The following is a 17,815-nucleotide window of genomic DNA, read 5'->3' as shown; positions in this document are numbered from 1 at the left end:
TTTCCCCCGTTTCCCTCTTCCTTTCCGGAGATTATGTAAGGCAACTCCTGGTGGCTTATAGAAATGGGAAGTTGGAAACAAAACACACCCACCTGCAGAGGGGAACTGAGGGGTCCTGAACCCGGAGAGCTGGGCGCTTGTGCGTGGCCTCCCTGATGGCCCCCTGGGGGGCCTGGGCCCAAGGCCACCCAGACCACGAAGTAAAATGAATAAAAACATGGACATACACACACTCATAAAAATAGGCTCACATTTCTGCGTGTTGAGTGTGGCCCTCATCTTCCTGTGTTCTCTTTCTCTGTCATCCCCCGTGTCCTCTTGCCAGCCATCCAGGGAGCCTCTAGCCTTCAGGGCTTTACCACTTACCAGCCTGTCCCCACCCATCAACAGACGGGGGCCAGACACAGCTGGAAGGATGGCACAGATGCAGGCCTTTGCGTCATTAGGTGACGGGGCCACACAGCTCTTCCCCACCAAGAAGATCCCAGCTCAGGTGCCGCAAATATGTGGGCTGTGGAGCCAGGGCATCTGGTCTGAATCCCACAAGCACTGCTAGGTTCACCTACCCCCTCTGAACTCCAGGTGACTCATGTGAAACACAGGGAATGATAATAGTATTGCCATCAAGGTTGTAAGGATTAAATGCAATAGTGCATATAAATGCTGGCATATAAGAGCCTGGTAATTCTTATTGAGCGTTTATATTATGCTAAAATCCGTCTTAAGCTTTATAAAAGGGAGCTGGCTTGGAATTCCCTGGCGGTCCAGTGGTTAGGACTCCACACTTTCACTGCCAAGCACCTGGGTTTGATCCCTGGTTGAGAACTAAGATCCCACAAGCCATTCACGGCCCGGCCAGAAAAAAAAAGGGCCGGGAGCTGGCATCTAGGATTAGAGCACCACACACACATAGGTGACCTTGACCCTGGACCTTGTTGAGGGAAAATCAGCTTCCCACCAGAGTGGGGCCCACAGTTTCTGTTCCTACACCCGCCTTCCCCCCTCTTCCTAGACAACCCCCTCCCAAGTCCTGGCCTTGTGTTACTGATGGGGCACCTTCAAGTCTCCAGCTGGCTGGCTGTGGTTGTGAATGAATTATTCACCCTTTGCCCAGAGCTGCTGTTTCACATCTAATTCATTCCAGCTCAGCTGTCTGGTTTCAGGCAGCCCTGCTTGTTTAACACCCAATTAATCTGCATACGAAGGAGACCCTCTCCTAATTGCAGGAAAGCTGTCATTATCTGAGTTAGGGGAATGTAAAAGAGGAATTACTCTAATGCAGTTGAATCCACTAATTGTTTTCTGGGTTCCCTTGAGACCAAGTAATGAAATGTAGCAATAAAGCCTAGAGTCACACAGAGTACAGAATCCTTCAGCTAGCCTACCCCCACCCCCTGCCCCCTCCTAGCTGCAGCCCATCCTTTTTTCCCCTCCCCCAAGAAAAGCTGCCTGTAGCATTAACTATCTCACAGCTTCATTTCCTTTTTGGGCCATGTTGCAAACAGCAGGGGGTTACTGCTTAGGGGATATGCAACCATTCACAAAGTGTCTCTCACCTGGGCCTGCCCCTCCCTCAAGTTCAGTGTGGGTAGCTTCCTTACAAATGGGTGTCTAGACTCCAAGCCCCTGAGGGCAGGGATTGTGACTGACCAACCTCTGTGCCTCCTGTACCTGGGATAAAGCCACCAGAGAGTGGTCTATAAGTGAACTGTCTAACATTATAAACATTCACATTGTATCAGTCAGGATAGGTGAGGTTATGCTGCAGTAACAAACATCCCCCACATCTTAGCAGTGTAACACAGCAAAGGTTCATTTCTCACTTGTGCCATCTGTCCACTGTTGGTGAGCAGGGGGTTCTGATCTTTGTAGTCACTCAGAGATCCAGGCCAATGGAACCTCCTTCAGTAGGAGACAGAGATTGTGGTGAGTTTCACACTGGCTCTTAAAACACTTCCACCTGGAAGTAACACATCACTTTCACTCATGTTTCATTGGCCAGAGCAAGGCACGTGGACATTTCTAATATCCAGGAAGGGCCAGTGAATGTATTCCCACCATGTGCTCCAGCCAGAGCACCTTACTTGGATTCTGGCCTCTGTAATTAATTCTCAGCTGAAGCCTCAGGTTCTTTGTCTACAAAATAGGGACTTTTCTCTCTTCCTCCACCTTGCCTCACAGCTTGCAGGATAGACGCACACCTCGATGGAAAGCCAGAGTGTGGCAGAGGATGCTTGGGTGAGAGCCCCAGCGACTGATGGTACCCAGGAGCCCAGGAGCTCGGCCAAGGGGCCCCCACCCAGACAGAAGCAGCAAAGATTCCCCAGCACGTTACCCACCAGAGGACCAGAGCTGGGTCCAGTCTGGCTGGGAGCAGGCTCCAGGCAGACAAAGCTCTGAGCTGTGTTGATGGCGATTGGCTCCAGACCATGCCCAGGGCCCAGAGAGTCAAGGGAGATGACCTGGTGAAAAGGCCTTGAAAAGGTAGAGCTGCCCACAAATGGGAATGACTGTCATAGCAATAGTAGTAGCAACGGCTGCCACTTATGAAGGCCCAGCTCTCTGCCTGGTTCTTGCTCACGGATTTATGTACATTCTTGTCAACCCTCACAACAACCCCATAAGATAAGTAATCCTGCCCTGTTTTTCAGATGAGAACGGTGAGATTTAGAGAAAGGTGGAGTAGCTTGCCCTAGAACTAAGATTTTGATACCTTTCTCTGACTCCAGAGCTCCTATTCATATTGTTATTTTGAGCCCTTCTGGCTGGATGTTTTCACTCAAAGCAGTATCTCAGATCAGACCTTCCCAACGGAGAACTAGTCACAATCAAATTCACTCCATTAACTCATATTCATGAAGCACCTACTGTGTGCCAGGCAACATGCTGTGCTTTGGGGAGATGATAACAAACTAGCCAGTGCAGCCCCCGTCTTCATGGAGCTGACAGTCCAGTCTGTTAAATAGTCTGCCCTCCCTGAGACATGAGTTGGGGTCTTGCAGAATGGCTGTGGGGTGGGCAGTGATGGATGTCAGTCATCTGAAAAGCACTTGGCATGTAGTAGGTGCTCAGTAAAGGGAGCCTTACTGTACTGCCATACCAAGTTCCAGGGTAGCCACCTGGTTGGGGCTGACACCCTTAATGTGAACCTCCTGCCCTTAGGTGGAGACATCTGTCTCTACCACTTAAAGCCCGTAAGTACTTGGCTTAGGAAATAGAGTCACAAGAAGCCAGCCCCCCAGGACACAGTCAGATGCTCAGCAAGGCTTCCAGGCCTGCTGTGCTCCTCCCACAGCCCAGGTAGGTGGTTTGGGTTTGCAGGGGTACCTCGGGGGCTGGACCCATCTGCCAAGCTTCCTCCACCAGTTAATCGGATTCTCAGAGCAGTCTTGCCACGTACTCAGACGTGGGTGGTGGGAAGGACTGACTCCCAGTGGGAATCCCTTATCTTCTGGACGAGTATTTGAATGCTTTGTGTGGCTGAGGAATCTTCTCCATGCAGAAATAGACAGACCCAGGTTCAATGGGAGTTTACCGAGACCCCGCCTATGTGCTTCCATGATTGATTCATTCTAATCATCATCATCATCTCAACAGCTAACAATTATTGGGCACTTACTATGTATCAGGCACAGCTAAACACTTTGCATGCCTTATTTTATTTACTCCTCCCAATAATCCTATGAGGTTTTAATTAGCCCCATTTTACAGATGAGGAAACTGAGGCTTGCTTACAGAGGGGAAGTAATTAGCTCATGCTTACAGGATTAATAATGATGAAACTGGAATTTGAGTCCACAATGGCTAAGCCATGCCTTTTCCATGACATGTTCTCTTATTCTTACAGTAACCCAAGGTCAGGATAATTATCTCCATTTTACAGCTAAGGCTCAGTGTGAAGCAAAGCAATGTGCCCAAGTGGGTCCATTAGGATTTTTTGGTTGCAGGTCCTGAGATTTCCTCAACTGCCCTTACTTCAGCCACACCCAGAGCTCTTCTCTCCCCAAGAATGAAAAAGGGGGTTCAGGGTGACTCCTGTCTGCTAAGGTCCAGGCATCCCTTGCCTTCACACATGTTCTTGTGCCTTTACACTTGTTCTTGCTATCCAGAATGCTCTCCCCTCCCCTGACCCCAGGCATGGAGCCAGTTCAGACACATCCTTCAAAATGTGGCTCGCAAGTTCCCTCCTCCATACTCCATGTGGAAGGAAGACTCAGACTCGGAAGCATTTAGGAAAGAGAAGTAGTTTTTGCAAAAAGGTGTAAACTAATTAGACTTTGGAAAGTCTGGTTTGCCAAATTACACGCACGCACACACGCACACAGCAGGTTCTTAAAGGAAAACACACACCTCACAATCACCAGGATTGCCAAGTTTTCATCAGTTTGTTCTTGATGGAAAAGCAGGCATTTCTCCTAATGTTATTCTTTCTCATAAAGCTGCAGGGACACCCAGAATCTTCAGACATCAGCATTCCAAACACTGGGGACAGGATTCTCATTAGGGAGTCAGCAACTTATGCGAAATGCTCCTTCGTTTGGGAACTCACACTGGACAAGGTGCCCCTGTTATTCTTGCTTTATCTCAGAGGGTCAAGTGTAGGTTTGGTTTTGGTGTTGGTCGCCACAGATGGGATGTCTGTGCTGATGCCTGACGGCGACAGTTTTATTAACTCTGATCCTCACAACATCCTCATGGGGCAGGCATTTGATTCATCACATTTTACAGAGAGCGGACAAGGACACTGAGACACAGAGAGTCAAAGGGATTTGCCCAGAGTCAGAGCTGGGAGGTGGCAGAGCTGGGAGCTGCGCCCAGCGCCCGGCCGCTAAATCTGGGTCACTCTTCTTCGTGCAGCCACCTCCCCGTGCCCTCCCTCACCCTTACTCAGCTGTCTGTCTCCACGCTCACTCACAGCTCTGGGTCAGGCATTGTCTGTCGTACTCACCTCTGTATCACCAGCTCCTGGCCTAGGCTTGGCACATACAAGGAACCCAGTACATGTCAGTAGTTGATGCATTAATGAGGGATGTGAAACCCATGACGTTTGCTGTGAGTGCTGCCTGCAGAGAACGGTGCTGAGGACTTTGGGTGGTGAAGGGCTCAAGCTGCCTCATCACAGTGGACCCCACCAACTCCGAGACCCCGGCCAGCTGATCGGCATGTCGCCCAAGCCTCCTAGTGACCCAGGGCCACTCCACTCTCCAACTTCCCGGCAGGCATAATCAGCCAGCATGTTCACAGCCCGTGTAGGACTCCTGCCCACCCAGAACCAAGACAAAACGTGCACCTGCCAAACGTGATGCTTTTAGGCAGGAAATGAACATAGCCAGAATTCCCAGAGATGAACAGTCCACTTCCGACAATGGTCCATCTGCCAGCCGACAGGATGAATTTGCTTTGGGAGTGACTGATCCTCTGACCAAGAGTATTTTTGGCCCCAGCAGGTGGCAAGAGTGGTGGGCAGTGCCTGATGCCAAGAAAAGCCACAGTCCAAGTACTCGCCAAGAGACTCTGGGCCCCAGATCAGTGGATTGTTCATCTTTCTATGTATTTACTTTCAAAGTTCTCAAAAATTGAGTAGTTGGAAAGAGAGCTCAATTCAGACGGACTCGTGGTAGCTGAGCCAGGAAATGGCCACATGAACTGAGAAATCAGTTCTGCTTCAGCTGTTTATGCATTGATTCTCCCCTTCATTCCCAAAAGATGTGAAGGGAATGAATAAGTGACATTACATGTCGTCTCTGGCTGGTGGCCCTGTCCATGCAGTTGGCAAGACATCATGAGACAAGCCAGCTCGCCTGTGCATGTTTTCACTCATCCAATGAAAGCCTGCAGGGCCTGCTGCACTCGGGACACCGGAGCCCATTCATTACGTCAGTCCTGGCTCCCCCGTCCCTCCTTCATCTGTAAGCTGGCTCCGTTCGATTACTTCTCCTTGTGTCTTCAGGATGCAAGGGACTGTGACCCGAGTTCAGATCCAGCCCCTGCTAGCTACTGTCTAGGTGCCCTTAGGCAAATCACTTCACCTCTGAGCTTCAGGTTGATAAGTAAAATGGGACACTGAGGCCTTTTGGGCTTGCTCTGGACTTAATAACTACTGTTTATTGAACATACTATGTACCAGGCACTCTGCTAAGTGCTTTGCTTATTTTCTCTCCTTTAATGTACAAACAACCCTAAGATGCAGGTATGGATATTCCTTTTGCTAATGAAGAGGCTGAGGGCAGGGACTGTGTCCGTTTCCTTCGCCCCTGCATCCCCAGCACCTGGTATGGGATTTGACACAGAAAACAGGTACAATAATGTACGTATGGAGGGCCTGGCACCCAACTTGAGCCAGTCTGATGGCACAGCTGGCCTTGAGGTATGGTAGATGTGACCACACAGTGCTTGGCGTGTGGCCAACCCTCAGTATATTAGAGTCCCTTTCTCCCACTCTCCATTAGTTTATCCAGATGGATTTTCCAGGGCTGTGGCTATCACTGCCTCTGAGCTCACTAAAAGACAGTAACTTCTTCAGTCTGGCAGCTCCTGGGAGGGAATGGAGCAAAATGTGGGATTCACTGGCTGCTTTTTTTTTTTTTTTTTTTTTGGCTGCTCCGTGGGGTTTGCGGGATACTAGCTCCCCGACCAGGAATCAAACCCGGGCCCCTGGCAGTGAGAGTGCCAAGTTCTAACCGCTGGACTGCCAGGGAACTCCCCCATTTGCTGCTTTAATCTAAACTAACGGGGTCTTTCCGACAGGCCTGTAGCTGCAGACCATGCCAACCCCCTTTGAAAGGCATCTGCATCCTCTTGGTGATGCAGATATCCTTGACCTTAGCAGTCACACCTGCTGAAATGCATTTGCTCACACACGGAACCTGGGGCGTCTCGGCTGTGTAAAGGCGAGGATTCAGGAGCTTGCTCTGGCCTCTTGGGGGCCCGGCCTCGCTGCTCCACCATAAACCCTCAGGGCTCAGCCACCGGTTGACCCACGTCACCCTCCTCTCACAGGTTGGCCGTTGACCCCCGTGCCTACTAGATAAATCCACTCAGCTTCCAGGGGGCCCCAGGTCTGAGCTGGAAGAGCCTCCAGAAATGGCTTTGTGTAACATCTTCATCTTACAGGCAAGGAAAAGGAGACCGGGAAAGCACGTGGTCTGAAGGCAGTGATGACCGGTGTTTGTGTTGGGAGTTTGATGTTGTTATGATAGAGGAACCCAGAAGTGCCCAGATCCTAGCCCTGGAAAAGATCCCGTCTCTGGGCTTCCCTGGTGGCACAGTGGTTGAGAATCTGCCTGCTAATGCAGGGGACACGGGTTCGAGCCCTGGTCTGGGAGGATCCCACATGCCGCGGAGCAACTAGGCCCATGAGCCACAACTACTGAGCCTGGGCGTCTGGAGCCTGTGCTCCGCAACAAGAGAGGCCGCGATAGTGAGAGGCCCGTGCGCCGCGATGAAGAGTGGCCCCCGCTTGCCACAACTGGAGAAAGCCCTCGCACAGAAACGAAGACCCAACACAGCAAAAGTAAATTAATTAATTAAGAACATTTCGTAAAATCTTAAAAAAAAAAAAAAGGATCTGTTGATAGTAAAATGCGTATTACAACCCCTCCTATAAAAAAAAAAAAAAAAAAAAAAGATTCCCGTCTCCCCACAGGATTCCCAACAGTGATGAGCACGTAGACTCTAGCTAAACTTGGCCAGGGTACCTACCACTGACCACCACCTAGGCTGGCACCAGAAACCCCTGGGGAAGAACTTGGCCGAAGCTGTGCTGGGTCACACCGCAGGCCCAGCCCCCAAGAGCTCCACTCCTGATCCAGGGACCTACCTCATCCTGGCCGGCGGCATGGAGGAAGGGAGTCAAAGGAGAGGGGGACAAAGTGGGCACCGTCCCCACCAAAAGGGATGGAGACGGGGCCACAGAGAGAAAATGTGGTCCGGGTCCTCCTCGGGGGACTCAGCTTGGAGAGGGAACAGAGCTGCAGTCTGACTTCCCGGTGCCCCGTGACCTGCCCCCAAGTATATCAGTGTCCTTGCACTTGACCAGTCAGACCAACACGCCCTCTTCCCTTGGGGGCAGTAGTGGGAGGCCTGGGAAGAAGGTGGGCAAAGATGTGCTGGTATAAAAGGAGGAGAGGCTGTGAATTTCACTGCTCCTGCAGGTGAGACAGACAGAGCCCAGGCCCTTCACTCCAAGGCCAGAGCCTGTGCCCTCTGTCCAGCCATCTCAGGACCATCAGCATCCTCTGGACCTGTTGTGCTGAAGCTCCCCTGGGGTTCTCTATTCCAAGACCTGTCTCCCTAGCCTGCCTTTCCTACAACCTGTCTAGCCATCTATAGACGCACTTCTTACTCCTAATTCAAATGTATACGGGGCATGAGGAGTGGGTTAACCCCTCATTAGGAAAGTCATAGAAAAGTCTGCTAACAATTACCCAGAAGGCCACAATTTCCCATGCCACGGGGGTCAAAAAGGCCTGGTTCAAATCTCAGTTCCACCATTTATGAGCTCTTATGACCCTGTGCAAATTATATAAGTTCGTCAAGACTTCCTTATAGTAAAGATAGATCTAATGACACCCACCCATCAAGATACTGTAAGGACAGACAAAATAGCACGTGTAAGGCACCTAACACAGGGCCTGGCTCACAGTAAATGCTTGGTAATTGGCTAAGATCATTGCACAGCAGGTGGTTTGCAGTCTTGAAAGCATTAGAACACTGTAAAGGGCACTTAGCACTCAGTGTAAAAACAGTTTGATGATCCAGAGGCACTTCAAGAGCATCACCTTGGGGTCAGTCAATACGATGGGCCTCGGTTCATCCTTTTATCCCATGGACATCAGAAATTATGGAGTCTTAGACTCAGGGTTCCAATGGACATTTGGAATCATCTGGTTCAGACCCCTACACATACAGGATCCCCTTAACATCATCCATCAGACGTCTCTACTAGTGTCTGCTTACTTGCTTCCAGTGACAGGAAGCTTAGACTCTGCCCAGGGTAGTTAGGGACTTAAGAACAGATCGATTTAATCTGAGAGTCAGTGGCCTGTGGGCTGTGCAACATCAGGCCCTGCTCAGAGAGTCTGTTAAGGTGGCTCGTGTCCAGCTATTTCCAAGGAGGCCTCTGGCACCGCAACAGAGCCCCGAGTTCTTCAGTGCCTGCTCAGCCAGCATGTCCTCAGATCTGGTGTAGGCTTTTCAGAAACATGTTTTTATCCATTTTGAACTCAGAGCTGATCAGAGTCCCATTAAGTTCACAAGAGACAGTGTTGAGAACTGAATGCTGATTCACTTCAGTCCACCGTAATTGTCACTTCCAAGCAGATGGAGCAGATGTCTGTGTTCACTGTCCGAGCTCCTGGGGAAACAGATTATCTGCCAAAGCTTCTCTCCACAGGGAGAGGAAGGGAATTCTTTTCCTGGCCATGGTGAGCCCTGATGACCATACCACTCTCGTGGACAGATCCTTCCTCCAGTGACCATTCTCAGTTTCCTTCCCTCCTGGGCCTCCCCCTTGCTCAGAATTTTGCATAAACAGGTCCCTTGCATGAGTCCCAATTGATAGTAACTGAAGAATCCAGACCCTCTGCAGTGAAGGAGCATCCCTCTGGGGCTTTGAGGATTCCAGGAGGGGAAGAAATCATAAGTCTCCTTAATTTACATATTACTGAAGCATCTCAGTTCACAGCATTCTGTAATGGAAACTGTTGGGGTTTGTTTCCTTGTATCTGAGATGTCCGTGACCATCGAGCCTGCTTAGCCAATATCACCAAAACGGTTGTCTTTTAGAAAATTGCCAGGCCTGTTTTGCAGGACAGAAGATTAGAACATTCCTGCCTCTGGGTGGTATGTTCCCTATACTTTGTGTTTTAATGACAGGGTCTGAGTTTGGGGGCCTCCATCCCTGCCACCCCAGTACAGACGTCCCTGTGTGAAATCTGACCTTTCAGGTCTCTACTATGTTCTTCTATATTCTTTGTGTCTTCCATCTTTGGTTCACTCATTTACTCAGACATCCATTTCTTTATTTATGCAAAGCCCATCTCCTGGATTTGCAGAACTTCTCAGGAAATACGGATAAATATAAAACATCAGGACCAAAAAAACACAGATGTGAACAGGAGGCATGAGCCAGTTGGGAAGCCCAACTACAGCAGAGTGGACCCTGCAGCCAGGCCTGGACCTGAATCCCAGCTCCGCCACTTACTAGCTGAGCCCATGTACCCAGTCACTGTGCCTCAGTCTCCTTGCCTGTGAAATGGGTCTCGTAATACCTTCTTCAGAGCTTGATTGAAAAGATTAAGTGGGATAATATATGTAATGCATTTAGCAGAATGGCTGGCAAGTAGCAGGCATTCAGTAACCACTATCTTTGTCCCTGTTACTGTCATTACATATTCTCTTGTTATTACCCAGTTGCTATAACTGAGCTGTGACTTTAGCTACTCATTTCCTAGCAATCAAAGCAAAAGCAGAAAGCATTGACTGCCTGTTTCTCACTTCTGCGAGGGGATGTGGAGATGCCAGCTCCAGGGGTAACAAGACCTTCCGTTTCAACCTGACTCACTCTGTCTGAGTGTTGCACCCTCTCCTTTTAGGAGCTACGTGCCCAGGTTCAGGCTTAATTAGCCGTTAGAGCTTCAAACAGCTCTGCCTTTGGCTAGCTAGAAAGGTTACAAACCCAGAACCATGAGGATGACGCCATGGCTGGGAATGACCTTTCCAAGGTGCTGCCTAATTGTCAGGAGGGTGGTAACAGGGGCGTCTGCAGAAACTCAGACAGGAGATGATGATGTCTTCAGCTTTGAGCACCTGGGTACTTGGAAGAATGTTAAATAGGCGACAAGTCCCAAGTTGGAGTCTCATTTGGGTAATTTCACATTTTGTAATTTAGCAATTGCTGGAGATTGAGGCTTCAGGGGACTGTTGCCGAACCTGGCTCACAGCTTAGAGAGCAAGGTTTTTATTCTTCCCGCCACATTTCTCTGCAGAAGTTTGATGGAGAACAGCTGCTCATCTTCATAACGAGAAGCCATCGTTCCAAGATGGGGCGGGGGGAAGGGAGCTGATGCTTATTGAGCACCTACTGTGTGCCAGGTAGGAACAGAATCCATCTTGATCTTCTTCTCAGTCACCTTGGGAGGTGTGAGCATTAATACACCTGGCTGCAGGTGTTACGTTTTCCATTTTTACGAATGAGGAATCAGATGCCCAGGGAGGTTTGTGACTTGTCCAAAGGCACACAGCCAGTAATGAGCAAATCTGGGATTCTAACCCAGATGCGTCTGACTCTAAACCACTTCCTATTGACCCTTCTTTTCTGCTGACTCTTATGATAAGCTTGCTACACTCAAATTGCCTGTAATCTAGGTAAGAGAGTGGCATCCAGCCTTAAAAAAGGTAGATATCGGTACCACATGCTTCACTGCAAGGGCCTAGACATTGAGCAGTTCAGAAGAGGGAGGCTTCTCCTTCCAGGTGGCAGGGAAGGCTTCAGGGAGGAGGTGGCAGGCCTTGAGGAACAGGTAAGCCTTGAGAGGCTGTGAGGGAGACAGGAGGCCTTAGAGCCAGAGACTGGCAACAGCAAAGATCCAGAGAGAGGAAGTGAACGGTCTGGGGAGGGCAGGTGACCTGAGCCAAGGTTGCTGATGGGAAGTTGGGAGAAGTAAGGTGGCAGAGATGAACAGGGTCCAGAATTCCAGGGCTCGACTGTTGAGCGGACGCAGGCTCTGACTTGAGTCTTTCATATCAGCACTTTCTCTTAATGTATTTATCCATCAATCAGCAGACATCTTTTGAGGGCCTGCCAAGTGCCAGGACCTGTGCAGGGCACAGAGGGGACAGAGATCAGCCAGACCCCATCCCCACCTGCTGAGAATTCGGGTAGGGAGGGACTCCCTTCTGAGCATGCTCCCCACTCCATCCCCAGCCATCCTGCCTGCAGCTGCGCAAACCCGCCCATCTGCTGGTCCCGGAGGCCTCTCTTCTCTCTCATTCTGCCTCCTGAGGCCAGGATCTCCAGCCCCCAGCTCGGCCCAGCCTTAGATGCCCCTTAAGAGGATTTGTTGAACTGCACCAAATGAAGGCAGTTGATTGAGTGCCCTGCCTGTCAGGCCCTTCCCATGAAGTGTCTCTTTGATGGTCACAGCCAACCTGGGTAGGCCCTAGGCCTGCCTGACTCCCCCAGCAGGACTCTCTCCACTGCCCCATGGGGACCGTGGACTTGTCCCTTTCATTGTACAGCTGAGTGTTTACCCAGCTTGTCCAGGCTGCACAGCTAGTGAAAGGCAGGGCCAGGGGAAAAAAAAAAAAAGGCAGAGTCAGGTCTGGAGCGGACTCCTCTCAGGGACCCCGGGGAGCGGCGGGCGCTCTAGGCTGTGGTCAGCCCACCCCTTGGCATGTGGCCTTCCAGAAAGGTCCTGGAGGAGTGCCAGGCCCAGGAGGCACCTGGAGCATTTGTGGTTGCCACAGCACCACCTTGTGGTCACTCTTGGGGTGTGCACTTCACAAGCCCAGCATGGAGTGGGTTTCCAGCAAGAGCTCGCTGGGGAGTGTCTACCGGCTGCCTTCCACTGAGGGCTTGTGAAGAACTGAGCAGCTGCTCCTGCTTTCTGAGAATTTCCATGTCACCAGCTGCTTTCTCCTTGTTTGCATTTATTAGGCATCAAAGATACAAAGTGGGGGGTAGGGGAGTTCCCTGGCAGTCCAGTGGTTAGGATTCGGCACTTTCACTGCCAGGGACCTGGGTACGATCCCTGGTGCGGGAACTAAGATCCCACAAGCTGCACGTCATGGCCAAAAAAAAAGAAAAACAAGATACAAAAAGGAGGAGGAACTAATATTTACCAAGTACCTGCTGTCACTTCCCAACAGCCCTGCAAGTTAGCAATTCCTGGGCCAGTTTCCAGATGAGGAAATGGAGAGGCGTGGTCTGGCCCAGCCCAGGCAGTGCAGGACCCATCAGACCCCTGCTCACACGTTATCAGAGCAGAACTTCTGCCCGCCTACCTATGGCTGGACCTTTCTGACAGCAGCTGCCCAAAGTGTGCTGTTATTTCAATGAACTTTTTTATCCCCAGATGAAACTCAGGAGGAAATGATCTGAAAAAGAATTTCTTATAAGAAAAGAAAGAAAAATCAGATCCCATTAGTGATGTCATCTTTTTTTTTAATGACCAAAACTATACAAGATCACGGTCCTGTGGCACTTTTTTTTTTTAAGATGGAAGGGAACTCAGATGGGGTTGTTTTTGAGAATTCCACAGCATCCCAGACATCACTGGGGGGGCCGTGCCATGTGGCAGACCTATGTGGAGAAAGTTATTGGCAGAAAAGAGGAAGAGCAATGACCAAGAGCAATGGGTATCTCCCATTACCCATCCGGGGACCTGGGGTCAGGCTAAGGAGGTCCATGGACACACACTCATGCTCACGGGGACATTCAAAGATGCAGGCTGCTGCCAGATCTGAGCCGCTTAGTGATCTGGGGCTCCACAGTTTGGCAGAGCTATTCATGCGAGGAGATGGCGGAGTTTGTGGGAAAGACATTACTACCAGCAGCCTTATCAGTGATCTCTGCCCTGACTGTTCCTTACCAGCAGTCACTGTGCCATCTGTTTCAGAAACGGAATAAAGAGTTGTAAAGCTTGGGAGTGGGTAACAGGAAGCAACCACGGGGAAATCTTATTTTGTACCTGGATCCAGTCACATTAAGTAAATTACCCAGTTGACACATGACCACCTTTTAAAATAACTGCCGTCAGAAAGCGAACCTGACACTGTAGCCCAGAGAACATCAAAAGTTAAGTGGACTCAGACTTGCTAAACTATAGCCAATGCTGTGGACACCAGGTTGTAACCGCTAGCAGAATGATAAACCACTGTGGATTCACAACCAGGTTCCCAACCACAGGCATTATCATACAGGATCATGATTTGTGTTATTTCTATTTAGCATGGATGTTCCAATTTAATATTTTTATATCAATTCATAATCTTTACCTAAATGTATTTATTTTGTAAGGAACCATTACCTCAGCTGGAAACCGAGTATTATCATACATGAAAAGAATCATTAAAAAATTAAAACATTAAAAATAAAACAATGATATTAAGATCTAGCATGATGTTGTCACCTGCCAAAGGCCCTGAGCCTGAGACCTATCCTTTTTCTTTTAAAGAGGAGATGATTAACATACAGTGGAGAAATATTACAGCTATATTAGCAATTTCTGGAGTGGCAATAGTGTGAACTAATCAGCCTGAAGATTCTCTCACTACAAATACTTCAGAAATGCTAGATGAACTATAGCAAATACCTCTTTAAATGCTTAGCTGGGCTCCCCAAAAGTAAAGGAAATCACCAGAGGTGAGGAACAAGGAGGGAGCAGAAAACCAGAGTAATAAGCATGTTGCCCTGACTGGGGGGAAAAAATGTCTCCTTGGGGAATTCAGAGACACAGGGCCATGCCTCACTCGGGTTTAGGGTTCACATTTATACCACCTGCATGATCCAGGAGTTCCCCAAGTCAAAAAATTGACACCAGACTAGTCTGGGGAAAAATAGGTCCTCAATCCAAACTACACAGATTCCCATGTAAGAGCAGCTTTAAAAATGAGCTTGGGCTTCCCTGGTGGCGCAGTGGTTGAGAGTTCGCCTGCCGATGCAAGGGACACGGGTTCGTGCCCCGGTCCGGGAGGATCCCACATGCCACAGAGCGGCTGGGCCCGTGGGCCATGGCCGCTGAGCCTGCGCGTCCGGAGCCTGTGCTCCGCAACGGGAGAGGCCACAACAGTGAGAGGCCCACGTACCGCAAGAAAAATAAAATAAAATTTAAAAAAAATAAAGATGAGCTCGTATTCCAGATTTTAAAAACACATAGGGGAAAATTAAAAAACCACCATGTGGGAAAGTCACAAACAAACAAACATCAGGATTAGATGCTCAGTCTAATAGAACAGCCTGAAAGAGCTCCCCCTCAAAAAATAAGCAGGTTTACAATTATTAAAGATATAAATTAAAACATTGAAAAATAAGTGGAAAGAGTAAGACATTGAAAAAAGAACAGGGAGATTTTAAAATAAATCAAATGGAACTTTTAGAAATGAAAATACAGTCATTGAAATTAAAACTTTGGTGGATAAATTAAACAACAGATTAGACAAATCTAAAGAGAGAAATAATGAACTGGAAGATTGATTTGAAGAAATTACAATGCATCACAGAGAGATAAAGAGATAGAAGATAGGAAAGAGAAGTTACGTTCAACATTTGCCTAATACCAACTCCAAAAACAAGAGAGTAAGAGAGAGATACAGTTTATTGGCTGAGAGTTTTCCAGACTTGATTCCTGAGGTTCGAGGAACATGAGTCTTGAGAAGGATAAATATTTTACACCTACGCACATCATAGTGAAATTGCAGAACTCCAAAGATAAAGAGAAATTATTTAAATGATTACTTTAAAAATGATTTTTTAATGATTCTTACAAAGAAATCTCAACTATACTGATGAGACTTCTCAAAACAGTAGAAGCCAGAAAAGAAAGAAAAAGAACTGTCCATCTAAAATTCTATATCCAGCTAAACTATCATTCAAAATGGAAGCCAAAATGTATTTTCAAAGACTAAGCAAATTTACCTTTAAGAGACCCTTGCTGCAATACCTACTCAAAGATCTACTTCAAAAAACAATGAATATTACTGTGATAACACAGAGAGAATAGCACTATTCCCAGAATCCAGGGCCATGCTGGTAAACACCAGCTGCCTTTATCATAATGGAATAAGAACCTCCAGACCCTGCTCTGCAGCTTTGACCTCTGGCCCTCTGAATCTGGTGTTTGTGCTTGATTTTGAACTTGATCAAGATCAGTACTTGAACACCCCACCTTGATCTTGCCTAAGGGATTCTGGCTTGGCCTACTTTTCCAGTTCTCTAGGTGGATCCTGCCTTCACTCAGGGTCCCCACACCACATCCGTGAAAACAGCCACTTGGAAACAGCCTGGCTGGGCCACCCCAGCACCCTGGCATCATTCCCACCCAGTGTTCTTCCCACTCCTTCCCCTTCTCACTAAGTGAGAATTCAAAGAAACATTCATCTAGTACTGGTATCATCAGGGATTTTTAACCCCTTGCTTATTGCACATGACCTATCTGTATTTTGCAGTGTTTCAGATATACTGTGTATATCTGTGGTAGACTGATTGCAAAAAAATGGCCCTACTTCTCCACCCCTCCCTGTATCCACATCCTTTTCAATATGACCCTGAAGCTCTTCCCATCAAGAAGTGGAGTCAGTTTCTTCACCCCTTGAATCTGGGCTGGCCTTGTGACTTGCATTCATTAAAAAAGGTAGAGGAAATGACATCATGTCAGTTTCAAGCCTAGGCCTCAGAAGACCTTGCACATGGATTCCACCCTCCTAGAACCTTGCTATTGTCTTAAGAACAAGTCAAGGCTAGCCCACTGGAGGATGGCAGATTACATGGGGCAAAGCCAAGTTATCTTAGCCAGCCCCCAGCCTACCTACCAGCTGGTTGTAGACACATGAGTGAGCCCAGTGGGATCAAGCGTGCCTGGATAATCTCAGCAGAACTGCCTAGCCCACTGGTAGGATCATGAGAAATAACAAACGGTTACTTTAAGCCACTGAGTTTGGGGATGATTTGTTACACAACAATAGCTAGCTGATAGAACTTATATGACATTTTATTTATGTATATGCATATATATAATGAAATTGCTTGTTTTATACTGGCTCAGCCTACAGTTTACCAGGAGCTGTATTTCCAAGTCATGTCGTCTTAGTCAGTTTGACCTTTCTGATGGGGAATTGAGTTTGGGTGTTAGGGTGTAGGCGGATTGCCATAACTCTCCATCAAAAAACAGAAAGTGTGTCATCTTTCATGTGGACCCCTTTTTCTTTTTCTTTGCATTATCTTTTCGCCCACTTGGTTTGGCAGATGTTCCCGAGATTACCAAAGCAGAAGGTCATGTGCCTTTGGTGTGGTGCCCACATCAGGATATTAACCTTCTAGCAAAGTCTAGCCTGCTAGTGCATCTCTTGACTCAGCCAAATTGGAACTGTTCATCTTGGCAGGGTGTGTTGTTCTGTTTTTAATATACAATTTTAGAAGATGTCACAGTTATCAAGAGACATATGTTTTAAGTCAAGATTGTGTTTCATAGCAAAAGGAAGTAGGGCAGGAGAGTAGGAGAGAAAATGTAGGAATAACTGAATTCCACTCTGCCACTTACTGTGTGACCTTGGGCAAGTTACTTAGTGTCTCTGAGGCAAGCTTTTCCCGTCATAAAATGGGAGTAGTACTGCTTAACTCCTAGGATCATTATGAGAAGTAGATGAAATAATATATGTATAAAGCACTTAGCCTATCCCGAGGTAAGCTGTGATGATGGTGATGATGAAGATAAAGAAAAGAACGAGGGGGATTAAGAAACAGAATACCAGAACTTTGTTTTAAAAAAAAAACAACTTTGCAGCAAGATCTCTCTCTCCAATTTCATTCCCAGTCCCTAAGAAGTTAGACCAACATTACTGTCCATGATGTTTGAAGGACAAAGCCAAGGCAAAAGAGTTTGTCACTGAGCTCAGATACATTTAAACATTCTGAGCCTTGAATTCCTAAACTCCCACTTAGCTGAAAACTATTTCTGGGCTGTCACTAGATAGCAACTGAAATGCAGAACAGACTGTCATTCAGTCAGCTGGCTCTTTCATCTCCATGATGGCAGACATCGCATTTGATGGGGTTTCTTTCCCTTCCATGGAATTGCATCTATCAGTTGCTTTGTCC

The 17,815-nt window shown here is 48.0% G+C and overlaps 1 protein-coding gene across 18 annotated transcripts in view; it reads left to right on the top strand.

Annotated features, from left to right (window-relative positions):
- Nucleotides 1–17,815, top strand: part of TMCO4 (transmembrane and coiled-coil domains 4) — a 98,991-nt gene that overhangs the window by 57,635 nt on the left and 23,541 nt on the right. For 2 of the 18 annotated variants that reach the window (XM_060089083.1, XM_060089078.1), the window contains one exon: nucleotides 4,963–5,440. The exons of 12 other annotated variants lie outside the window; for them this stretch is intronic. In XM_060089083.1, the coding sequence (XP_059945066.1) occupies nucleotides 4,963–5,011 (49 nt within the window). In that variant the 3' untranslated portion in view covers nucleotides 5,012–5,440. 4 more of the 18 variants (XM_060089080.1, XM_060089075.1, XM_060089079.1 and 1 more) reach the window with 4 other exon arrangements.

The sequence above is a fragment of the Mesoplodon densirostris genome, chromosome 2 (genome assembly GCF_025265405.1).
Source record: "Mesoplodon densirostris isolate mMesDen1 chromosome 2, mMesDen1 primary haplotype, whole genome shotgun sequence".
Classification (NCBI taxonomy): domain Eukaryota; kingdom Metazoa; phylum Chordata; class Mammalia; order Artiodactyla; family Ziphiidae; genus Mesoplodon; species Mesoplodon densirostris.
This window is presented reverse-complemented; position numbering and strand designations above follow the sequence as displayed.